Source organism: Martes martes (assembly GCF_963455335.1).
Source record: "Martes martes genome assembly, chromosome: 4".
Lineage (NCBI taxonomy): Eukaryota > Metazoa > Chordata > Mammalia > Carnivora > Mustelidae > Martes > Martes martes.
Window position 1 is genome coordinate 79,250,474 of NC_137891.1, and position 27,234 is coordinate 79,277,707.

Consider the following 27,234-nt stretch of genomic DNA (forward strand, 5'->3'; position numbering starts at 1 on the left):
GTTTTATTGCAAATTTAACTCCTAAGAAAAAAGGTTTTTGTTTAGTATGTATGGATTTCCAGTACTATAATTATTAACCTCATACAGACTGATAACAATTATTAACAAATACAGACTAATGATAATTTTATACCTAATTATTAGATTTGGTAAGAGTGTTACTTAGTACAGAGGTAAATTAATTTCATCTTTCCCCAAATGAAGACACTTCATTCAGTTTTTCATAGCGGTTAAAGAAATTGCCAGTGGCATGCAGCTAGTTAGCAGTAGACCTTAATCTAAAACCCAGTGCTCTTTCTAGTGCATCATATTTTATCAGCAAATTTAAAAATGATTAAAAATAAAAAAACATGATTTATCATAAGAATCATAAACCATAATGGCATTACTTCATTGTTCATAAATGCATTTATGGACTTAGGGAAGATATGGAGAAGTGTAACATATTCTGTGTTCTTAGCTGTTCATGGAGGTATTCTATGTGTGCATGTATGTGTGTGTGAGTAAATATATTTTGTAAATGGTTAAAAATCCATACCTTAGATTAGCATATCTCTGTTTTGGATTCTGAAGTTCAGGAAATCTAAGCTAAATTTACTCCTGCCCAGTATGGCCATTTTGCTCTTGATAGTTACTTTATAATCTTTGGTTAACGAAATTAGGAATTTAATCTAACTTTATGAGTATGTGCAGTGGTTATGTGTGCACACACCTATGTAATAAATTCCTGCCAATCTGTAGCACCTTTGAAACTCTGAAGTTGCTCTGAAAAATTTGAGCAACCATCTTCTAATCAAGAGATTAAAGGATGCCATAAATTATAAATTGCCTAAGAAGTTAAAAATGTTTCCAAAACCTAACTAAGCAATTATAATCATTCCATCATTGCAGTCATAAAATGAAACTGCTGACTAGAAGTTACAACAAGTTGTATAGTATTCTTTTGCTCACTAAAAATTTCTCTGAAAATAGAACCATTTTTTTCAATTTTGTACTGGAAGAAACAATATGTATTCTAATGGAAAATCACTTTAATCAAAGTCAGAGCATCTGATACCTAGTCCCTTTTCTAGTTAATTCTATGAACTTTTATAGACTGTGTTTCTTAATTTTCTAAATCTGGATAGAAATACGTGATTGACAGATTTCTTCCAACAGATTGTTTTTTGGTTAACCTGAGGGATAAAATAAGTTGATATTTTATATTCATTCACATCATTCATTCTTTTTTATCATACAGCTTCTGAGTGACTTCAGTGTGTGGGCTACCATATGATTTACTTTTCATAATATTTGTTTTACTTTGTACTCACTGTCTTTTTGAAAGAGCTCACATCTATCCATCTATTCATGCATTTGTCCTTACATACATACATACATGAATCATTCCTCAACCAAAGTTTGTTGGTCATTTGTTTTATGTAAGAACACTTAGAAGTTTATGGATTTTCTGATCATGTAATATTTCTAGAAATATCTGAGACATTTGATAAAGAATAAATTTCAATCTTTATCTCTCAGGCCACTTAAAGGAAGAATAAATTTTAATAGAAGATAATATTGTTGGGGCGCTTGGGTGGCTCAGTGGGTTAAAGCCTCTGCCTTCGTCCCAGGTCATGATCTCGGGGTCCTGGGGTCGAGCCCCGCATCGGGCTCTCTGGTTGGTGGGGAGCCTGCTTCCTCCTCTCTCTCTCTGCCTGCCTCTCTGCCTACTTGTGATCTCTGTCTATCAAATGAATAAATAAAAAAAATCTTAAAAAAAGATAATATTGTTAACATATTATTTTAATGATAGAATGTTAATGATAAAAATGTTCAAATTGTGTATGTTATGGAGTTAGAGAATTTTGTGACATGAATTATGATCTGTACCATAAATTGAAATATAACACCAGCAGTCAATGTACATTTGTACAAATAAGTTACAGATACTATAGAGAGAAGTAGGTTGAATAAAATTCTTCCTACAAGAGTAAAATTCTTCTTTTAACCTGTTGTATTACTAACATGATAATTCACTGGAAATAAGATTTTGTATTATGATAAAAACTGGTGGAAGTAGATAATGTTCGCCATAATACTCAGCTGGTTGGTCCTTCTTTTAAGCTTCCACAATACTGGTAAGTTTTCTGAGGTTGACACAATAATTCCCACCTGTGACACAAAAATGGATAGTCCGATGACTTCTCAGTCAGGGATTCAGCTATGTTAGAGGCAGTATCTCACCCAAGGGCTTAAATATGTTGTCAACCTGATGTTTCAAGCAGGCTGATTTACAGGCATGGAATACAGATGGAAGCAAATTCATGAAAACCCATTTCTGAGCCTTAAAACAAAAGGCTTTGCCATGGAATGAGCAAATATGTAATGTAACCACATGCTGTACACTAATTCTGAGCATATCTCTAGTGCAAGTAGCTTTCAAAAAAGAAGCCCCCTTCTCTTTGTGTGTTTTTAGTGAGAGGAACTGAAGTTGCACTTTCAAACAGTTGTGCTATTGTGGCCACTTTCTCAGCATGTTGATTTCTCTGTCTTGCTATCCTATTCTATAATGTAGTGAGGTCATAGACATTTATTAAGCTCTTTGGATGAGAAGCTACACTGATCTCACTGTGGGGTGAATGATAATACAAAAATACCATTACAGAAAACCAGTCATGAAAAGAGCAGATTGGTAAAGAAAAGAGGACAAACCATTTTTCTGTAAGTCATAAATAAATATTCTTTTTTCAGTTTTCATTGTGTGTAGATTTAGTAGGGATAACACAGGGGAAAAATACTTTGTTTTTGTGAAAGGTATATTTTAGAACATTTAAGAGTGTAATGCACTCATTCTTTCAACTCTTTGTTGAACCAAATTACATCTCAGTGACCATGCTCACTGCCTGGAACAGAATCTGTGGGCTGTGTTTCAGATGCTTACAGAATAATAGCTAAGGAAGGGGGGAAGGTACACCAAGGGCACAGTTGAGCTTTCCTTTTTTTTTTTTTTTCCTTCTTTGGATCCACATTTAAGTATTTTTCTTTCTCTGTCTGACTTATTTCACTCAGCATATGACTTCAAGGTCCATCCATGTTGTTGCAAATACAGATTTCCTTCTTTTTTGTGACCAAATAATATTTCATTGTATATACCACATTTTAAAAATCTGTTCATCCATTCATGGACTATTAGGTTGCTTCCAAGTTTTGGCTCTTATAAATAATGCTGCAATGAACATGGGGGCGCACATATCTTTTCCAATTAATGTTTTGTTTCCTTCAGATAAATACCTACAAGTGGAATTGTTAGATTAAGTGGTAGTTTTATTTTTATTTTTTGAGGAAACTCCATACTGTCTTCCATAGTAGATGCAGCAATTTACAATCCCACCAACAGTGAACAGGGGTTCCCTTTTCCTCATATATTTTCCAACACTGTTTCTTTGTCTTCCCCCCCTCCCCCTCCTTCTCCTCCTCCTCCTCCTCTTTCTTCTTCCTCCTCTTCTCCTTCTCTTTTCTCCTTCCCATTCCCATTCCCTCCCCTCCCCCTCCCCCTCCTCCTCCTTCTCCTTCTTCTGTAATAACCATTGTAACAGGTCTGAGGTGGTATCTAACTGTATTTTTGATTTGCATTTCTCTGATGATTAGTGATATTGAGCACCTTTTAATATACTAATTGGCCATTTCTATGTCCTCTTTGAAAAGTATTCAGATCATCTGCCCATTTTTTTAGTTGCACTGTTAATTTTTTCTTGTATTGAGTTGTAGTTCTTTGTATATTTTGGATATTAGCCCTTATCAGAGATAGACTTGAAAATATTTTCTTCTATTCAATAAATAAGTTGCCTTTCCATTTTATTAATGGTTTTCTATCCAGTACATAAGCTTTTCAGTTTGATATATCCCATTTACTTAGTTTTGCATTTGTTGTTTTGATTTTGGTTTCAAATCCAAAAAATCATCACCAAGACCAATGTCAAGGAGCTCACTGCCTATGTTTTCTTCTAGGAGTTTTATGGTTTCAAATCTTAAATTCAAGTCTTTAACCAATTTTGAGTTAATTTTTGTGTATGGAGTAAGATAATAGTCCAGTTTCATTCTTTGGCATGTGGTTGTCCAGTTTTCCCAATGCCACTTATTAAAGAGAATACCCTTTCCCCGCCGTATATTCTTGACCCCTTTGTCATAAATTAATTGACCACATATGTGTTGGTTTATTGCTGGGCTATCTGTTCTGTTCCATTGATCTCAGTCTCTATTTTTATGCTGGTACCATAATGTTTTGATTGCTATAATATAACAACTTTATAACATAGCTTGAAATTAGGAGGTGTGATGCCTCTGGTTTTTTGTTCTTTCTCAAGATCACTTTTGCTATTTGAGGTCTTTTGTAGTCCCCTATAAATTTTAGAATTATATGTTCTATTTCTGTGAAAAATGTCATTGAAATTTTCATAGGGATTGCATTGAATCTGTAGATTTCTTTGAGTAGTATGGACATTTTAACAATATTCTTCCAATTGATAAGTGTAGAGTTTTTTCCATTTATGTAACATCTTCAGTTTCTTTCATCAAGATCTTATAGTTTGAAGTGTAGAGATCTTTTACATCCTTGGTTAAATTTATTCCTAGGTATTTTATTCTTTTTGATGCAATTGTAATGAGTAGGTTTTTAAATGAGGTTCATGGCTTTATAGAAGAGATCACTACTAAGCATAATGCTTGAAGATGGATTTTTTTTCCCTAGGTTGGATGGTGAGAAGAAATTCTAGAAAGAAAGAACAACACACCAAAAGCCATAAAAGCATGATACATTTTGAAGTGTTCTAGAGATTGAAAGTACTTTGGCATGGCTAACACATAGGGCGGCAGAAGTATTCACAGGTGAAAGGCTGGGAAGTAGGGAAATTAGCGAAGGCTTCTTATACAATACAAGCAGTTACAGTTTGGCTCTTCTGACAATGGAGAGCCACTGAAAGATTTTAAACTGTGAAGGTTAAAATAAATCAACAACAAAACAAAAATGATTGCTTTCCTACAGAAATCCTACACAGCTGCGTGCAAGGGGCATGTAGTGAGTCCATGAGCATATAGATTGTCTGGATGGTGATGACGTGGGTGTAGAACTAGCCTGGGGTAGGACTCATAGGAGACTTGATAGCTATACAAATGTGTTCTTAGGTCTGTGATTTTGTGTCTGGGTGGATATTAGGAACCAGGCTTTGGGGAAAGTTGAGGTGCCTTTGGAACTTTTATCTCTTAGGGAGATCAAGTGGCTGGATTAATGTCAGGCATGGAGAATGTGGTAGATATCTAAGAAAAAGGTAGAGATTTGGTATGTGTGTGTTTTTATATACATGAATGTATGTGTGTATATGCACACACATGTTAATCATATATAATTCACGTTTCTTTGCTTTTACATAGATTCATGCAACCAAAATAGTGGATAAGATTGCTTGAGAAGGTTAAGGGAGGAAAGAAGAGGGCTGAAAGCACAGCCTTGGAGACATCAGTGTTTAAGAGGCAAACAAAAAGAACCTGATCTGGAAAAGGAGTCTATGACAGTCTATTAGGGGAGAAAGGAGAAAATCCAGGAGGGCTTAAAGAGGAAGGGAGTTAACATTATCAAATGCCACCAAAAGACAAAGTAAAATGATGACTCAAACACATTCATTGACTTTATCCATCAAGAGTGCATAGATGGCCTGGGCCAGGACAATTTGAATGAAATGATAAAGGAGAAAGTCACCTTTAGTGAGCTGACAAATAAATGCAACAAAAAATACTAAATATAGAGACTTATTTCTTTTTGAAATAAAATTTGATTTTTTTTCCCTCCAGTTGTTATCATTGGCATGCAAATCTTGGTATGGGAGATAGAAGCAAAAGTGTTAAATAATTTACTAAAATTATAGACAGAAATGTATTTTCCAAAAAGACATCACATATTTGAGAAGTTGAGGCTATTGAAAAATCTAATATCTTTGTCAGCTTCTCTGATAGTTATAGGAATGAAGTAGTTGTATATGGAGATTTGATTTCCTGTCATTGTCTGTAGCATACAGGTCACATTTCCCAATAATCAGGCCAATCTTGTGTGTGACACCCAGGTACAAAATTGCAAACATCAGTGTCTAGCTTCGTAGAGAAATAACTATACATTATGTTAACTGAATTTCTTTTTTCTTTCTGAAAAATGGGTTTTGAATAAGAGTGTTTTCACTAATATTTACAAAAGTTGATTTTTCATTTACTGATGAGTGTCTTATATGCAACTGAACTGAAACCTCACTTTTCATTTGTTTTATATTTCTAGTATTTCCTATATTGCCTATTGTGAACCATAGATGATTCATCCCACTATTATTATTGTTGTGATTATTGTTATTAAATGCTCTGTCTCAGTACTTATGCTCAAGATGCAAACTTTATGCTATGTATACAAAGATGACTTAGACATATTTCCTGCTCTTAAGAAGCTCCCAGTTTAAGCTGTGTTGGGTGGGAAGCACAGACACTATAATTAGAAAATTACAGTGTTGTATTTAAAATGCTATAATAACAAAATTTATATTGACGGTGGTAATGTTACAACTACTAGCATTTACCACATGTTAAGCACTACTCTATATGGTTTGGGTGAATTATGATATTTAATACAATGGGCTAAGTAACTTTGTCAACATTTTATGATGAGGAAACCCAGAGAGAGTATGGGCCTGTCAAAAGTCACATGGCTGGGGAGTGGCCAAGACCAAATTCAGTGTGCTTCTTTGGTTCTGAAGCCTGCACTCCAAATCACAACACTAAACTGCCTCCCATTGCAAACGTCTTGAAGGATCACATTGGACCCCAGAGAGAAGTTGTCAAGGAATGTTTCCCTGAGGAAATAAAGGATGGATTTGGAGAGTCATGCCAACATTACATCATGGAAGGCAGGCGGTATTGATGATGAGGGACACCCAAATAGCTAGTGCAGGTGACAGAGCTGCTATTACTGGCTATGTGTGCTTCCTTCTGACCAACTGTGAGGCTGCTTCAAAGGTAGTATCTTCAGCTTTATCATGGGGGTGATATTTGCATGTTGTCTTGGAGGATACTTGAGCGTGTGATAAAGAAAAGACAGGACATTCCAAACAAAGGAATAGCAAGTGCACACATGTAGAGTTATGAAACAATGTGACCAATATGTGATTAAAAAGTTTGGCCTATTTCACTCCAGTGTGCCTGGGGACAGACGGGGAGGTATGGGGAGGTATGGAGCTAGATATGTGACATGCAAATAAGTTCAGCTTTATCCTGTGGCACAGTGTATCCCGGAAATGAATCTCACCCCTGACAAGCCCTTGGTCATCAAATACATGGTGGAGAACCAGGTCAAGGGAGATCTTTCTAACAACCCCAGAACAAAGTAGCAACCTAATAGTAGGGAACGGGAAGGACAAACAAGATAAATGTAATCCAAGATAAAAACATAACCAAGTCTGATCTCAGGGATTCTGTAATATTCTTTCAGACTGTGTTTATTGGCTCATGTGGCATACCTATCTAGCAGGATCTAATGGTGTTGGCCACTCTCCCAAGCACAGGGGCATTCGGGTAAGCCATGCTTAACATGAAAAGAGGGGACAGAAATGTTAATATTGTTGCATAGTATTATGATGATCCTAATAGTATGAATTATGTTAAGTAATTAATTTAAATAGTTAAATCTTATTATTTTGAAATATATTTTCACTCAAATGACAAAGTTAGCAATGTCTTTACATTCAAGAGGTTACATTTGAGTTTTATGTGAAGATTCAGTCACAGCTTCTTATTCTCCAAAAAACATTATTATTATTATTATTTTATTTAATTTCTTTTCAATGTAACAGAATTCATTGTTTATGCACCACACCCAGTGCTCCATGTAATACATGCCCTCCATAATACCCACCACCTGGCTCCCCCAACCTCTCATCCCCCGCCCCTTCAAAACTCTCAGACTGACGGACAAATGGATAAGGAAGATGTGGTCCATATACACTATGGAGTATTATGCCTCCATCAGAAAGGATAAATACCCAACTTTTGTATCAAAAAACATTATTTTATGCAATGTGGTATATTATCACCTCAGAGTGGAGCTTTGCTGCTGACTGATATTTTCACATGCAAGTGAATGGGATTCAGGGAACACTATTCAGCCTATAGTCTAGTCCTCCTGGTACTGTGAAATTTGGGATATATTAAACCACCTCATCTTCCTTGAAATCATTTCTTTGACCTAGAAGAGTGGCCTGCTCTTTAGTGACATCTGCTGGAAGGACCACGTACCCAAAGAAAGAAAAAAAGTCTGGAACTATTTTGTCAGGTTGTCTGTTCTCTTTAGGTTTCCACAGACAGGAATGCCATGCTTCAAAATTATAATGTTTTCTTTTATATTTGGATGCTTTTAATGACCTCAGTGATGCAGCTGGACACTCACGTTCATAATGACTTACCTTGGACTGGTTCATACCTTCCATTGACATTTTCATTGTTAGCTCATTTGTGCAAGCATGGAGTATTTGTTAATTCTAACCACGTAACCTCTGGAAGACAAATGATTTAAATGAAATGCTAACTGCCCTGTCTGAGGGAAGTGGGAATTTGGTTTAGGATAATGAGGTGGAAATTATAATAAAATGAAAATCAGGAAGACTGTTTTCTGATACAACCTCTGGTCCTCAGTGGCTGGCAGATGATGAATGTGCCCTTCCATTGTCCTGGGCCTATTTTCCTCAAGGGGAGTTTAAGGTTAAGTGGGAGTCTGTAGACAGTGCCTGCTTTGTAAGCGGACACACTTGAGAGCCATTCCCCATGGCCACTTGCTTTGCTCTGAGCTGAGTGAAATGTTTTGAATGAAAAGTTCCAATCCTGAAATCAACATATTAACACCTGCCTTGAAAAGGTAGTGTTAAGGTTTAGCCAGGATGAATATGTACTTATATTCCACTTCTTTCCTCTCCCTTTTGCTTTTCCCTCTTGTCTTACACATAGAGTCAGAGGTTGAACTAATTAATCTGTAAGACAACTTCTTTTTAAAAAGTTCAAGTTCTTCAAGATTATAATAGCATACTTGTTCCTTGTAAGAAACTGGGATATTAGAGAAAAGCACAACCTAAGTCTTTGTGTGTGTGTTCCCCTGTTACCTTACAATTTTAACTTTCTGTGAGCACCTGATGGCTCTCAGTGCTTTAAGACCTATTGTTTAATTGATTTCCTCATCCTGGGGATTTTGTGAACAAGTCCGGCTTGGTTTAATTCATAGTTTGAGAAGTCATTATAATCCATTTCTGGAAAATAGTGTGGAGCTAGGCTGGAAATTTCATTGAAGAGCAAAATAAAGAAGGTAGATTGAGAAACTATTATAAGGTTGTTCTAATATCTTCTTTGAAGTCTTTATAGTATTGTGATTTATGCATAGATACTTTAGCCATTATTGAAGGTATGTAGATAAGTATCAAACGTGAAAAAAAAAAAAAGAAAAATACCAGTACTATCTACCCAGTACCAACCCTAGGCAATGTTCACATGAGACTGGCGCTTTCTTTCTTGTGCTCTTCACTTGGTGGTCTCCGTACAGCTAGTGATGATTTTCACTGAAGCAGCACCTGTCAGGAGTTAAGGCTCCTCAGAGCTGCCCTCCTCAGAGAATTCTGAGATGCAGATCTAAACTTGGGAGGCCCTTCAGTGACTGTGCATATTCCATACTGGTTTGGAAAACTTTGTTGAGCCTCCCTGGCCAGGGGTTCAACCCTTTCTTACCCCTGGCTGTTTCATTCACTGAAACTACTTGCCTCTCCCTTACAAAGGATGACCCTTGGCCAAGTGTGAACCATGTCTTCTAAAAAACTACACTGAAAGAAGGAATGAATGAACACTGTCATTTCCACTTTTGCCAGGGTCATCTTGGGTGTGGTAGGGTTTTCTAGAGAAACTTAACCAATAGAATGAGGAAACCAATAGTCTCTTTCTAAGACAGAGCAAGAGAAAAGAGAGAAGGATTCATTTTAAGGAATTGGCTCATGCTTTTGTGGGGGCTAGCAAGTCTGAATTTTGAAGAGAAGGCTGGCAGGCTGGAGACCCAGGGAAGAGTTGATTTGCAGCTCAGTTGTGAAGGGCATTGGAGGCAGAATTCCCCCTTTCTCAAACACTTCAGTCTTTTCCTCTTAAAGACTCTAAGTGATCGGATGATCATTTTAGGGTTCACATTAGGGAGGGTATCTGCTTTTTCAAAGTTTACTGATTTTGGTGTTAATCACATATAAAAATATACCTTCACAGCAATATCTAGACTCATGTTTGACCAAAATCTGGGTACCATGGTTTAGTCAAGTTGACATAAATTACCCTTCATAACAGGTTAACATCAAGCGAGACAAACAACAGCAGAAGATAGACTCAAGCTCCGGCTGCTTGACCCTTGGTAGGCAGAAAATGAACCTGAGATCAGAGAGAACCAAAGAACATGATTGGAAATCAGGCAAGCCATGCATTCAGTGGTGTCCTCCAGCTGCTCTTCCTCACCTGGAAAATGTTTTTCCAATTCCTATTCTGAAAGAGCTGTAAGATGGAAAGAGAAAGATGTTTTAGGGCAGCAGGTGAAATTGTGGAGAGATCTGTTACATTCTTCCCCTGATTCCAAAGTCTGGACAGTTTAGAACCCATGGATGAGGAGAAGGCACAAGGGTCAGCAGTTGAGAAAGGAGATGGAGGCTGGGACAGCTCTAGCAGTTAGGATCAGAACAATAGGGAACCTGGCTGCAGGGAGCAGAGCACGAAAATGGCTTCGACTCCAGAGACAGAACAGAGGAAGGAGTGCACAAGTGTGCGCTCCTGGGAGAGATGATGATGGCCGGGCTATCAGGAGTTATCTTACTCCCTCCCACCCTTCCTGGAAGCCAGGGGAGACAAGATCCTGCTTACATTATTTCGGCAGTTTTATGCTTTTGACTTTACAGTGACTTAGTTGCATCCCCGCCTTCAATAAGAATGCTTTTGGCTCAAGTACAGATCTGCTTGATCTTTTTTTCATGAAGATAGGCTTTCTGCCAGAATGAATATTTTTCACATATGAGAAAACAAGTAGCACACTCAGACAGAAATCAGCCTGTTAAGTTGGTGCTCTCTGAGAGTTTCCCTTATTTGTTTTGCTCTCTCAGTGCCAGGTTCTTAGCTAAAATGGCTAGGCATGGGCCCCCTTAGCTCAGGCATCTGCTCACAATAAACCTGTACACCATCTCAAACTAGGGCACTATTAGGAGGACCCGCACCACAGTGGGACCAGATTATCTGTGTAGCTTGGGTCTTATGTTCAATATCTCAAATTTAGATTTTGATATTATCTCTTAATGACCTATGCATTCAGTCAAGGGGAAGGCTGATAGTGTTTTTTAAGAGCATTGCATTCATCTTACAACTAACCTGGACTATCATCTGTGGACAAATTACAATTTTATTTTTTATGTTTAAATACCCACTTGTTTAATATTTTCAAAAAATATGCCCTATGTCTGGCATTTATAAAACATACTGGGAACCTCAGACCTCTGGGAAAGGTCTAACATCTCTATCACTCTGTGAGATCTTTCTCTGGACTTTTCCACACAGACATAGTATAGCTCCATTTAACCCACCCAGAAGGTGTGTAATGGGCGGTGATGTGGGCATGGTGTGCTCTGTTCCATGAAGGAACTAAACAACATGATCTTGAGCTATGCTAATTTGTTTAAGGCTAGTTCACCTTGCTGTCTGTCCATGCTTGTTCTCTGTCCTCTGTGTACAATGGGGGAATCATTTAAAACTCATTTTGGAAGGAGAATCTTTTGGATTAAATTGGAACTAAAACCCATCTCTTATTGGTTAAAAACATCAATTCCAAATTTCTCACCATAAAAATCATTAAACATTTCTTCTTCAGCTTTAACAACTTGAGCTGGAGGCAGGCAGGCCAGACAGACAGATAAACAGACAAACTCATGTTGACCACTGCCAGTAAGCACCATGAGCTCAGTTTTCATCTTGGTGCCTTTCCTAAAGTTGCTTCCAAATTGAATTCCAGTGAAAAGTGAATGGGATGAAAATTGTGCTAAATAATAATTATTTTTATGAATATTATTTTATCAATATTACATATACCATAAAGGGATGAATTGTGCAGGATATATAAAAATTCAATTTTAACTCTATGCAAAGAGTGAAAAAATAATGCTACAAATAATGCTAAGTGAAGTTTTATATAAATGACAAATTTTGTGTGGGTGAAATTTTAGTGATCCATCTTGAAGATAATAGAGGCAATATGGGAAAATAAATAATTATTTTTGGATAAACTTGTTTACACAGAAGGTAGTATGATCCAAATTTGGTGGTCATTTGAATTCAGATGATCTTTTAGTGTAATTTCATGAAAAGGTTTGGTAAATACTACTTTCAGCAATGCATCGTATAATGCCTCATATGCAATTCTAAAATGAGGCAATTTAAACTGGGAAGGGAAGGCTTTCCTTAGAGTTTTAGTTTATAATCTACCTAACTACACAAGTTTATGTGGTAGAATATACTGACAAAGAACATGAATGTTAACGTGCTAACTTTGGTGCATTTAAATATGTTTTATAAGAGTTTTAAGTCAAGGGGAAAATAATCTTTGGGTCTCTTTAAGTGTGCTTTGCTTTTCTGGAAAGCTGCTTCTCTGTGGCTACCTGAGCAGTGAGAACTGTGGGTCATGTATCTCACAGCCCCCTAAATAACCCTTGGGACAGTGGACAACTTGCCACACTACTCTGTGTCAGGAGACCTTAGTCTTGCTTGTTAGTGAAGATGAAGGGAATTTTTATAACCAACACACTTAGCATCTTTACTCTTTTTTTTTTTTTAATTTCTTTTCAGCATAACAGAATTCATTGTTTTTGTACCACACCCAGTGCTCCATGCAATACATGCCCTCCTTAATACCCACCACCTGGCTCCCCCAACCTCCCACCCCCTGCCCCTTCAAAACCCTCAGGTTGTTTTTCAGAGTCCATAGTCTCTCATGGTTCACCTCCCCTTCCAATTTCCCTCAACTTCCTTCTCCTCTCCATCTACCCTTGTCCTCCATATTATTTGTTATGCTCCACAAATAAGTGAAACCATATGATACTTGACTCTCTCTGCTTGACTTATTTTACTCAACATAATCTATTCCAGTTCCGTCCATGTTGCTACAAAAGTTGGGTATTCATCCTTTCTGATGGAGGCATAATCCGCCATAGTGTATATGGACCACATCTTCCTTATCCATTCGTCCGTTGAAGGGCATCTTGGTTCTTTCCACAGTTTGGTGACCGTGGCCATTGCTGCTATGAACATTGGGGTACAGATGGCCCTTCTTTTCACTACATCTGTATCTTTGGGGTAAATACCCAGTAGTGCAATTGCGGGTCATAGGGAAGCTCTATTTTTAATTTCTTAAGGAATCTCCACACTGTTCTCCAAAGTGGCTGCACCAACTTACATTCCCACCAACAGTGTAAGAGGGTTTCCCTTTTTCCACATCCTCTCCAACACACGTTGTTTCCTGTCTTGCTAATTTTGGCCATTCTAACTAGCACCTTTACTCTTAAATCGATTAGTGAAAAGTTTAAATTTAAAATGTGGTGATTAGTTCAAGCATCTTTTTGCATTATTTTTAATTACATATATGATGTATTACTGCTGTATTATTTAATTGAAAATGAATTCAGAGTTGGCATCATTTTGTAGAACTGAAGCTGTGCATACACTATGATCTAGCAATCCTAATTCTAAATATGTTCCAGAGAAATATTTCTTCATGTGCACAAGGAGATATGTATGCATGTTTATTGAAATATTATTTGTAAATGTTGCAAAAAATTGATAACAGTCAAAATGGCTGTCAGTAAGGGGATATATAAAAGAACTGTGTCTGCATAGTGAAATATTATAGAACACTTGAGGATAAATATCTAGATCTTTATGTGTCAAAGAATGACCTAGAAGAGATGCAGTAGAAGGGGAAAAAGAGAAGTTTTAAAAACCATAGGAAGTTTAATTCCATTTCTGTAAATTTAAAAACACTAAATATGCTATATTTACCTCTATTATGTTTGTTTTCATATTTTTATATGTATACATCTTACTTTTTTATTTATATTTATTCACATACCTATGTATATTTGTGTGTCTAAAGAGGAGCATCACACTCAGGAGAGAGGTTATATTTGGGAATGAGACATAGCTAAAATTAAGGTAGTGGTTAAAAGAGATTTTTACTTCACCTGTAATATATTTTTACATGTGATTTGTGTAATCAAAATAAAAATATGTGGAACTGTGAATAGAAGTAACTATATCAAGTGAAAGCAGTTGTTAATTCTGGATATGGATAATAAAGAGTACTCTTTTCTTACTTGTACTTTTCTGAATTTTTAAAAAATTTCAAAGCCTTAAAAAAAGAACGTGATTTATCTTTTTATATTTACTCCCTTCTTGTATTGTTGGAAGCTCAATTAGGATTTATGGTTTGATGTGAAAGGACAGTCCTTTCTGTAATTTGAAGCTTCTGTGTTGAAGGGAAACTAAGGGCCTATAGTATTTGGATTTATATAACTTTATCTCCTGTAGGTTTATAGTGAGAATTTCACATAATTTATAAAGTTTCTTTTATACCTTGTAGGTTTATAGTGAGAATTTCACATAATTTATAAAGTTTCTTTTAAAAATATAGTACAGACCAAATAACAATGTATGATGTTTAAGCAGCGCATTCCGTCTTACAAAGAGGTATATTCACAATGAGTTATTTTGATTGAATACCTTTTAAAAAAATGTCATGAATCTTTTTTCTTTCTTGGTGACAGAATTTAATTGAATTATTTTAATTGAAAAAGCTCCTATAAAATTGCAATATCCTTCCAAGTCAACTCAAGAGAAACATAAACTGATAGAATTTTAAGGTAATCTTATAAAGATTTTTGAGTCAAGTATTCTAAAATAGTACTACTTTTGGGGCACCTGGGTGGCTCAGTGGGTTAAAGCCTCTGCCTTCAGCTCAGGTCAGGATCCCAGGGTCCTGGGATCGAGTCCCACACCAGGCTCTCTGCTCAGCAGGGAGCCTGCTTCCCTTCCTCTCTCTCTGCCTGCCTCTCTGCCCAATTGTGATCTCTGTCTGTCAAATAAATAAAATCTTTAAAAAAATAATAAATAAAATAAAATAGTACTACTTTTTATGATGGTGAAAAATTTTATTTTGAGAAATTAGTTGAGGGGAAGTACATATTTTGTTTTTTGTTTTTGCTTTTGTGTTTGTTGGTTTCCTGACACACTAATGCTCTGTAAAGTTTTTCCAATATCATTGCCCTTGGGTCTCATATTTCCGAACAATTTTTTCATCTTTTTCCTGTGATCCCTACATTAGTGATATAAACTCAGTTCAAATGAAGTTATCAAAATAACAGTTTATTGCCTAGATAACTAAAAAGTCGGAGGTAAGTTTGGTCTCAGGCATAGTTGGATGCAGGGCTTTGTTTTCTTCTCTTATATTTTCACCTTTTTGTCTCTAGTTGACTTTATTTTCTAGTCTGGACACTTATGGTCATAGATACTCATTTTTCATAATCTCTGATCCCAAACACAGAGCATAACTGTTTTATTCAACAGCTCATGAATGCCCCCAATTTGCTTTGCTTGAGTCATATGCTCCCCACAGAAGAAAGAGTGTGTCCAAGGAGACAGTTGCCTGGCCTTAGTCACCCTCTTGAAGGGCACATGACTGACATTTCCACCAAAATCATAGGCAGTGGAGTGGGTTCTTCTCTCACTGATAGAGAGGGTCTAGGCAGACCAATACCTAAGTTGGCTATCTGTGCAGAACATTTTGTTTGTTGCTCTGTTGTACCACTAATACTTTATATACTAGTGCTGTAATTATTTGTTTGTAATCTTCAACTCAACTGTGCCTGCTCAGTAGCAAGGACCATATATGTTGTCCATCTTTGTGTCCCTATTACTTAATGTGGTAATGTAGTTGGCATTCAATAATTTACATGCTGAATAAAGTAATGTATTAATTGATGAAAGAGAATGTTGGCTGCCTCTCTTACACTAATTTCTTTTTATGTATTTTAATATTTCCTTAGAAGGCTGTTATGTTCCTGGACTATTAAGAAAAATTAACTAATTAATAATAATTTTGCCTAAACCCAAGTAATTGTGTTATGTTGAATTGATAAGTGACATCTGACCTATCAATATTGTTCAAATTTATTATGCTCAATTGGCATGTTGCCATATATAGAATTTGTTTTAGTGCCATGCAAATATGACAAATGGAAATGATGTAACTGCTTTTAACACTCTGAAGAGGTCTGTAACTAGCTGCACTTTTCTGGTGTCTTTAGACTAGCATATAGCACCTGATATGCATAATCTGATATAAACAGCATATGTACCTAACAATTATGAATAATGTACCTAATTCTGTCTCGTGGTTAGTCCTTCAGTGCCATAATTTGGTTATAAAAATAGAATTAGTTTTTAGACTTCTGGAAATAGTAATCATAAATATTATATTATATATCAATAATATAATATATAATATAATAATATATTATATAAATATATCATATAAATATTAATCATAAATATTATAATATTTCTCCTTTTTATGTTCCCAGAGACTTGAGGTTTAACAGAATACAAGAAATTCCTGGGAGTGCCTTCGAGAAACTCAAGAATTTGAACACCCTGTGAGTACTTATGCTTATCTATGAGGTTTCTAAAATTACAATCTAGTTGGATTGCAGATTGCCATGAAAAGTCATCTGGAGACTAAAGAATAACTAGTATGGGAGTGGAAACTTGTTAGTGCTCTTGTAATCAGAAATTCTCTGCTTCTTTCCACTACCTATATTTTTTACTACGTTCTGAATCTGGGAAGTAGTCCCACTTATCTAGTTATCCTTTATATTATATTTCTTTAGAAAGCTTCATGGTTGAAGAAACTGAAAAAATAATTAAATACTTTCTTTATGGATCCCATAGCCAAAGCAATAGGCATGAAATAAAAATTCATGGTCTTGTGACTATGAAATCCATGCTTTCACCATCATGCCACTGGATCTCCTTATTTGTAATACCACAAATACCACAAAATCATGTATTTAGAGGAAAAGTTACAACTTCATGGTTAAGCTCTGATAAAAATTTTCAAAGTCTAAAACACTCATTTTATTCATTCAACAGATATTTATTATCTGTGGTCTGCTTAGCAGTTTGCTGGCTTTGGGTCCAGACCAAAATACACAAGTCCCTGCTATGGTATAGCAGATAGTCTGACCTTGCAGATGATCAGTAAACAAAGACCCAGCTGTTAAGACTGTAAAACACATAATAAAAATATGGCAACTACTATAAAGAAAGAGAGTAGAATGATATGAGAGATGACGATAGGGGGCTTACAGGTACTAACATTGCTCCATATTTAAAATTATTTATGTTGCATTTAGATTAATCCATAGGGCAAAATCACTGGAAGTTAAGAATATTCAGTATTGTTAGAACTATGTGGGTATATTAATCTTCTTGACATAATATTTTTGTAATCAAGTTAATAATATTTTTAACCTAGCTGAATTTATCACTGAGCTATAGTCAAGCCAGTTCTTCTAACTTCAGGGTGGAAATTATAACTTTATACTTGTATTTTTTCCACCTGGATTCTTTCCAATAACTGATGCCTGAATACACATATTTTATCACAATATCTCTGGTTGGGGTGATGTAAGAGCATAAGGAAGTAAAAACTGCAAGGTTGGGGCGCCTGGGTGGCTCGGTGGGTTAAAGCCTCTGCCTTAGGCTCAGGTCATGGTCCCGTGGTCCTGGGATCAAGCCCTGCATCGGGCTCTCTGCTCGGCGGGGAGCCTGCTTCCTCCTCTCTCTCTGCCTGCCTCTCTGCCTACTTGTGATCTCTGTCTGTCAAACAAATAAATAAAAAATCTAAAAAAAAAAAAAAAAAAAAAAACGTTTAAAACTGCAAGGTTTATTTCTTACTTAACAATAAAGCAGTTGTTCTCAACTTTTTTTACATAATATGAAAATTTTTTACATAATATGTAAAAAAGTTTCCTTGGGAGCTTTTGGCCATGAAGATGGCTAGTTCTCTTCCCCAAAGATTCTGATTTAACACTTCTAAGGTGGGACCCAAAGATTTACATTTTAATGAGTATCTTTAGGGGGTCTGGCACTTGGGGAGCACTATCATTGAAGCGTTCACTTGCTATCTACTGAGATAAATAGATGATAGAAACCAAATATCTTATTAATTCATCAAATTGTTAATGTTACCAAGTGTTATCAAATCTCTTCTTTCAATACAGTTGCCACTTAAAAGTTTTTTGAAGAGTGAAGCAAAATGATGATCTTTACTGCAGTTTGGCCACATTTTGGAATTATAGCACGTAATACTGTAGTTATTAATAAACAGTCCATCTCCTCTATTGGTAGAAGCCATACTTATTATTAATTTGTGTCTAAATATTTTTATGAAAAAATCAAGATGAAAAATTACCATTTGTGGTGTTAATTACAAGCCTCATTCTATTCTGGTTGTTTTATGTACATTAGCTCCATTTCTCACTCCATTTAGCACTGTGTGATAGATGTTATTATTTCCATTTTACACACTAGGAAACTGAGATTCATAACTGTCATGTAATTAACCCACATTCATACATCTAGAAAGGGGCAGAGTCAAGATTCACCCACACATTGATCTGTTAACTGCTGAGCTATATGGTTTCTCATGATAGCTCTCAGGAAGGCTAGTTCCCTGGAATAACAGATGATGGATCACTTAAGTAGTAAGTTGTGTAAGAGGGAAAGGAATGAGGTCAGAAATGGGACACTGAAAAGCTGCTGGGATTGGAGAACTTTTGCTAGACCAGTGTGGTGAAACCCCAATTGCTCAGTGAGTTCCAAGGACCCAAAAGAGTTATACTTATGCTGGTATATTCATGAAAGTTAGGGAAAAATAAACCTTTTAGCTGGTATAATTCTGAGTTCCTTTTTGTTTGCTTTTTTTACACTACCAAATTATCATTTTTTGTAAGAAAATCTCAACATTTAAAATATTTCTCAAATAAGATATAATTTTAAGGTATGATATTATGTTTCATATAATGTGATGAGAAATCTTCACTATGCCTCATCTCATGAGAGCTTTTTATCATGTTGATGAATCAACAGTCACTATTTCACTTATTTGTTTTTATTTAAAGATCTGGCATAGTGTTTTCTTTTCTCTCAAGACTTTGAAGGATTGATGTTTAATGGTTTGCCAAAGGTGTTACTCTGTAAGTAGCCATAACTCTAGTTAAGATATTTGATTTGTCTTTATTTTATTCTGTGATATAGCAAGGGAACAAAATTTTCTGTAGTAAATATTAGCATAATTTTCTAGTTGGAGATATACAGAAAAATTTAAAACAGGCATTAATTTCTGGGATAATAGAAACATGTAGATTAGGTTTCACTTTCCTCCCATCACTAGTAATAAGACTTTGGCTGGATCACTTTGTTTCTTATTTACTTTGTAACTTGCTTTAAAGATGAAAAAGTAACCACATATGGCTTTATGCTGATCTAGCCAGTATCACATAAACCATCAAGATAAAAAAAAAATCTCAAAGATCTGAATAAAATGCAAAAAGCAAAAAGTTCATATGGCAATGAAGGCAGCCAGGACTTGAGTAGCTAAAATCTGGGAAAGAAAGGAAGCTCACTGAGCTGACTCAAACCTCTGTGCAACTGTTCCTTCTCTGTACATTTGCCAAATCAAGATGCAAAACACGGAGGATGAAGAGAAGGCAATAGCCTAGATTTCATGGCAGTCTCAATGGACTGAGAAGACAAAATTGTTATTTAAGACCACCAAGACAATGAGCATTAGAAGGCAAGGATACTGAAAGAAGGCAGCTGCAGAATAGTGAGGTGAAGATTTTGCCAGGCATTTCAATGAGGCACTTGCTAACTTAGAACTGAAATACATAGGGAAAGGGTACCAGGAAACCAAGGAGAAAGCCATTATTAAGACTTAAAAAGCTAATCAGAGATTTTTGGCCACTTCAATGTACAGAGAAACAAAATGAAGAGTTTAGGGGTCTCACAGAAAAAAGCCCCTGATAAATACCTCTGGTTTTATTTTATTTTATTTTTTAAAAGAATTTATTTATTTACTTATTTTTAGAAAGAAAGAGGGAGCAAGCAAGAGAGAGAGAAGAGGGAGAGGAACAAGCAGACTCTGATGTGGGCTTGATCTCACAATGCTGAGATCATGACCGGAGCCAAAACTAAGAGTCAGATGCTCAACTGACTGAGTCACCCAGGTGTCCCAATACCCCTGGTTATAATTTTGTACCCCTAAAGAGCTATGCCCTAGAAACAGTGGACCATCCTAGACTGGGTGAGGGTGATCTGCTGTATTCTTTCTGCCTTCTAAAAACAAATCAAACCTTCTCTGGAAAAATATAAAATGATCCAAACCCTTTGAAATTTTTCACTCGCAATGTATGACATTCAATGAAAGACGTCCAAGCATGCCAGGAAAACCAAGAGGAAAAAAAAGATAACCAGAGTAACTATGTTTGTTTAAGATTTTGAGGTTATAAAACATAGGCTTTAAAATAATTAGAAGTAATATATTTAAGGGAATATATGAAATGATAAAAATTTTCATCAGATAAGAAAAAATTATTTTTCTTAGAACTAAAAAGATCATTCAATTTAGGAAATGAGTGGAATGGTTCAATTATAGATTAGAATATGGCAAAAGGGAGAATCAGAGTCCTGAAAGATAGGTTATTAAAAATCACCCAGATAGATGCACATTGAGAAAAAAGATGGAAAACATAGAAAAGAAAGTAAAAGACAGGGACCTGACAAAACTCTCTACATGTAATTGGAAGATGGCAAAGAAAATAGGATAGGGGTAATATTTGAAGAAATTTTAAACACCAATCTTCCTGCAAAACAAAAGATACCAAGTCACAAATTCAAGAAGCCTTATGAAACTATGTAAGCTAAAATACAGAGAACTACACTCAGTCACGTTATAGTATACTTGCTGAAAACCAAAGACAAAGGGGTCATTTAAAATATATTTTTAGGTAAACATACATTATCTTTTAAGAAATAGCCATGGAAATGGTGAAAGTTAAAAACAATGGAAAGGCATTTTGCTGAAAAAAATAATAATGGAAAGACTTGAATTCTATTCACAGGGAAATTAACTTTAACAAGGTAAACACACACACACACACACACACACACACACACACCAGACATTTACAGAGACATAAAAGCTGACATAATTTGCAGTCTGTAGACCTGCAAATTCTTTTTCCCCTCAGGGAGAAGGAAAGGGATTCAAAATAGCAATGCAGAAGTGTAGTATGCAATGAAAAACACATTAAGGGTAAATATTTTGACTAACTTTAAATTCTTTCTTTTTTTTTTTTAATTACTTATTTATTTTAGAGAGTGTGTGAGCACTCACCAGTGGGGGTAGGGGCAGAGGAAGAAAATCTTCAAGCAGACTCCCAGTTGAACGTGGAGCCCAATCTGGGATTTGATCTCATGACTCATGAGATCATAACCTGAGTCAAAACCAAGAATTTGTTGATTAATCAACTGAACCACTCAGGCAACTCATTTATTTCTTATAATAATAACATGCATTTAACATATGTAGAACTAAAGTAAATGATAACAATAGGACAAAAAGGAGGAATAAGTTAAATGGAATTAAAATGTTTAAGGTATTTTCTCTGTTAAGAATGTGCTAAAATTATCAGTTAAAGGTGGGCATTAATTAGGTCAGTATGCCTGTTGTAATATAACTACTACAAGAAAAATAAAAAATGTATACATAAGAAGTTAATAAGAGAGAAATCAAATAATAAAAATTATTAATTAATCCAAAGAAGGCAAGAAAAGTAAAAAGACTACAGAACAGACATAAGAAATGGTAATATTCTGTGTATACATGAAATACTAAGTAATGTTCAGATTGGTTACAAAAATTAATAACTCAATTTATTGATATAAAAATAAAGTATATTTCTATATTCTAGTAATTATTATTTCAAAAATGACATTTTAAAGTGATATCATTTTCAATAACATTAAAAATTCTGAGAAGCAAACTGAGGGTTTTGGAGGGGAGGGGGTTGGGGGTTGGGTGAGCCTGGTGATGGGTATTAAGGAGGACACATATTGCATGGAGCACTGAGTGTGATGCATAAGCAATGAATCTTGGAACACTGAAAAAAAATTTCACACATTACATGTGTGTATCACTATTTGTTTGAGAACTCACAACTACCCAGCTAATAATCACAAAATTTTATTTCCAAAAAAATTGATAAGTAGAAATAAATGCAACAAAGTTTTAACTTTATGAGAAAATTATAACAGATTGCTGGGAGAAATTAAAGAAATCTGAAATAAATGAATCCATATATCATGATTATGAATTGGAAGACTTGATATTATTACATTATCTCTTCATTTCAACTTGATTTATAGATTCAATGCAACTCTAGTCAAATCTCAGCAGACGGTTTTGTGAAAGTTTATAAGCTGAATCTATAAAAGACCACACATAGCTAATCAAGTGTTAAAGAAGGATGTTGTAGAAAGATTTAGATTAGATATCAAGATTTATTATAAGTAAAAAAATTGCAAGTGTGGATTTGATTCAATGGCAAAGGAACAAATGAAGCAGAATGAAGAGTCCAGAAATAGACCCACAGGTAAATGGTCACCTGAGATGTCACAAATGTGTATTGGATTGCAGTGGGAAAATTAGAATTATCTAGTAAATAGTGCAGAGTTATTTGGCTATCCATGATGAAAAAGATAGATTATGGCACTATTTCACTACTTTGGCTCACATACAATAATCAATTCTAGATGGTTCATAGATTGTGTAAAAATAAAAATAATAAGGATTCTAGAAGATAATGGAAAAAAAATCTTCATATCCTTAGGACAGATAAACATTTCCCAGAGAACACAAAAAAGCAGTAATACTAAAGTAAATGATTGATAAATTGGATTTCATTAGAATTAAGAACTTCAGCTTTCCAAAGACACCTTTATGAATAAAAAAAGAAGACACGGGCTGGGAAATTTACAATTATGTATATCCAATAAAGGATTTGTATCAGGAACTCTTACAAATCAATAAGTAAAAGACAAAACCCCAACTAAAAAATATGTAACATCTTGGAACGGCTGTTTGACAAATTACAATATTCAAGTGGCCAATAAACTCATGAAAATGTATTCAACATCTCTCTGCATCAGGGAAATGCAGCATAAGATGACAATAGAATACCTCACACCTCCATTACAACAAAAAACACTCACTTATAATGGAGACGATAGAACTCTTATAAATTGCTGGAGTGTAAATTGGCTCAGTTATTTTAGAACACTGGCAGTATCCCCTAAAACTAAATACATGTAGATCTGGTGACTAAGAAATTGCACATCTAAGCATATAATCTGTGGAAAGGAGTACATATGTAGTTCAAAAGTTATGTATAAGAACTCGGTAGAAACATTATTTGTAATACTGAAAACTGGAGAAAAGCCATAATTATCCATAAATAAATTACAGTAAATTCACAAAATGGAATATTATAGAGTAAATAAAAAGCATGTGTTACAACCACTTGCAAAAACACAGATGAATCTTGCAGATGAAATGTTGGGAGAATTATGCTAGACACAAAAGAGGGCATACATGTTATGATTCCTTTTATAAAAAGTTCAAAACCCGGTCAAACAAAATGCAATATTTTCTATGTTGATAGAAGCTGAGGTTTACTGGATGAAAGAGCGCATGAAGGAATTTTCTGTGATGTTGAAGATATTTGGTTTCTTGGTTGTGTGGGGGGTACATGAATATTTTCATTTTTTTATAGAAAAATATCAAGTGGTATACTTTAGAGGTCATTAAAATATTCACCATAAATTGATAGCATAAGTAAAAAGTATTTTGGTGGGAAGATTGTATACAATTTCTTCTCTTCTTTTTACTTTTCTGTTTTTTCCAAATTGGGTATAATGAATATGTAATAATTAATAATGTTGAAAAGAGGTAGAAACTATTGAAAAAAAGATGAAAAGATTAAACCACTAGATAATCAAGTCTTTGTAAACCTAAAGTTATGCAGAATTAACTATAGAAAAAACTATATTCCTGTGAGCTATTACAGTTAGAATTACACAGCTAGATGTGGTTGCAAGGGAGGGAAAGAGAGAGAGAGAGAGAGAGAGAGAGAGAAGCAAACAGGAGAATGCACAAGGAGAAAAATTGGCTTAGAAAATGAGGGGCTGAATTTTGTGAATTCTTGCAACCAGCAGGGCATAAAGCCTAGAGTTTAAAAGGTCAACAGGCTTGATTGGGATAGAGCTCAGAGGGCAGTGCCCTTTTCATGGAGAGAGTTCAGGCAAACAACCCAGGGCAGAGTGATCTGACGAACACCTTGAGCACACAGTGGGGAGATTATTCACTCATCTTGGATAGTGCCCCTGGGAAGCAACATTCACAGAGATGGCTCTCCAGGAATAGGGAAATAGACCAGCAAAATTTCCCTCCCTTGCTCCTCAGCATAAACACAGAACCTCTGGTGGGAAGCAGTACCATGCCACACTGGCTGCCTGACTTGCTTACACTAAGTACCACCTCCTGGACTCTGACAGGACTGCCCTTCCCAGAAAAACTTGCCTCAGTCTCAGTGCAGAGTGTCCCTCCCCCAGAAGACCAGCACAAGTCCCTGCCCATACCACATCTCCTGACCAGAAAGTTCTACAGGGCTTCAGTTCTGATGGAGTTAGTGTCAGGTCTCATTTCACAAGCAAACCACTTCACACCTAGTTAAAACTTGCCCCATTCAGACCAGGGACCAAACACTACCCAGAGCAGGCAAAGAGAGCCTCTGCAGATGGCTGAGCTGAAGGATAGAACAGCCACAGCAAACAACAGAGCACATGAAACCAGGCCATAGACACTACATGACCTCTTTTTCATAAGGCCATCACTTTCAGGAGTAGTAGACATAACTGGTTTTTCTAGCACAGAAGAAGAAGGCAGAGACTTAGACAAAATGCCAAGATGGACAAATATATCCTAAATGAAAGAACAAGATAAAGCTAAGACCAGAGATTTAAGTGAAAGATATGTAAGTAACATGCCTAATAGAGAATTGAAAGCAACAATCATAAGGATACTCACTGATCTTGAGAAAAGAATAGAAGACATCAATGAGACCCTTACCATAGAGATAAAAGAGTAAAAAAAGAATCAGAGATGAAGAAGGTAATAAACGAGATTGGCTTGATGCAATGAACAGCAGGTTGGAAGAAGCAGAGGAATAAGTTAGTGATCTAGAAGACAAAGTCATGGAAAGCAGTGAAGGTGAACAAAAGCAGAAAGAAGATTTATGCAACACAGAAATAGACTTAAGGAACTCAGACTCCATCAAATGTAATAACATTCGTATTATAGGAGTCCTAGAAGAATAAGAGAGAGAAAGGTGGGGGGCAGAAAAGTTATTTCAAGAAATAGTAGCAGAAAACTTCCCTAATCTGGGGAAGAAACAGACATCCAGATCCAGGAGGCAGAGAGAACTCCCATCAAAATCAAGAAAAGCAGACCAGCACAAAGACATATTGTTATTAAATTGGCAAACTATGATGATGAAGGAAAAATCTTAAAAACAGAAAGACAAAAGAATTCTTTAACTTACAAGAGAAAACCCATAGGCTAGCTGGAGATTTCTCAACAGAAACCTGGCAAGCCAGAAGAAGCGGTATTCAAAGTGTTGAATGAGAAACATCTGCAGCCAAGAATCCTCTCTCCAGCCAGGTTGTCATTCAGAATAGAAGGAGAATTTCTCGGACAAACAAAAACTAAAGGAGTTCACGACCATTAAACCAGCCCAGCAGGAAATATTAAAGGGGACTCTCTGACTTAAAAATAAAGTTGTTTAAATGCAATTTAATTAACATATACTGTATTATTAGTTTCAGAGGTAGAATTCAGTGATTCATCGGTTGTATACAACACTCAGTGCTCATTACTTTAAATGTCCTCCTTAATGGCCATCATCCAGTTACTCCATCCCTCCATTCACCTCTCCTTCCAGCAACTCTCAGTTTGTTTCCTGTAATTTTAGTGAAAAGTAAAGACCACAAGTGGCATTGATAAAAAGAATCAGAGAAAATCTCCAGAAACAATGACAAAACAAATAATAAAATGTCAATAAATATTTACCTATCAATAATTGCTTTCACAGTCTCCTGGGTAGCTCAGTCTGTTAAGTGTTTGCCTTTGACTCAGGTCATGATCTCAGGGTCCTCGGATTGAGCCCTGTGTCTGGCTCCCTGCTCAGGAGGGAGTCTGCTTCTCTCGCCCCTTCCTTCTGCTCATGCTCTCTTTTTTCTCTCTCAGATAAATAAATAAAAGCTTAAAAAAATAATTACTTTGAATGTAAATAGACCAAATGATCCAGTCAAAAGACATTGAGTATCAGAATGGATAAAAACACAAGACCCATCTATACTGCCTACAAGAGACACATTTTTGACCTAAAGACACTCACAGATTGAAAGTGAGGGAGTGGAGAAACATTTACCATGCAAATGGATGTCAAAAGAAAGTTGGAGTAGCAATACTTACATCAGACAAACTAGACTTTTTTTATACTCATATATATATTTTTAAGATTTACTTACTTATTTCAGAGAAAGAGAGAAAGAGAGCATCAGTGGGTGGGGCAGAGGGAGAATCTCAAGCAGACTCCACACTGACCATGGAGCCAAATGTGGGGCTCAATCCTGCAGCCCTAAGATCACGACTTGAGCTGACAAAACCAAGAGTTGGACACTTAATCAACTGTGCCACCCAGGTGCCCTATTGTCTTTATCCTGCTTGGTATCAGAGTAGTACTATCCTCAAGGAATGTTCCCTCTATTCCATTATTTGTAAGATTTTGATAAACATTGTCATTAGTTATTTTAAAAAAATATTTGATAGAATTCACTAATGAAACCCTGTGGTTTTGGCCTTTTCTGTGCTGGGTGATTTTTGATTCCTAATTCAACTTTCATTTTTGTTCTTGGTCTAACAAGATATCCTGTTTCTTGGAT

The 27,234-nt window shown here is 35.7% G+C and overlaps 1 protein-coding gene across 1 annotated transcript in view; it reads left to right on the top strand.

Annotated features, from left to right (window-relative positions):
- PXDNL (peroxidasin like) overlaps window positions 1-27,234 on the top strand; it is a 456,789-nt gene that overhangs the window by 153,534 nt on the left and 276,021 nt on the right. The window contains exon 2 of the mRNA XM_080802773.1: window positions 16,692-16,763. Within this exon, the coding sequence (XP_080658899.1) occupies window positions 16,692-16,763 (72 nt within the window). The remainder of the gene's footprint in view (window positions 1-16,691; window positions 16,764-27,234) is intronic.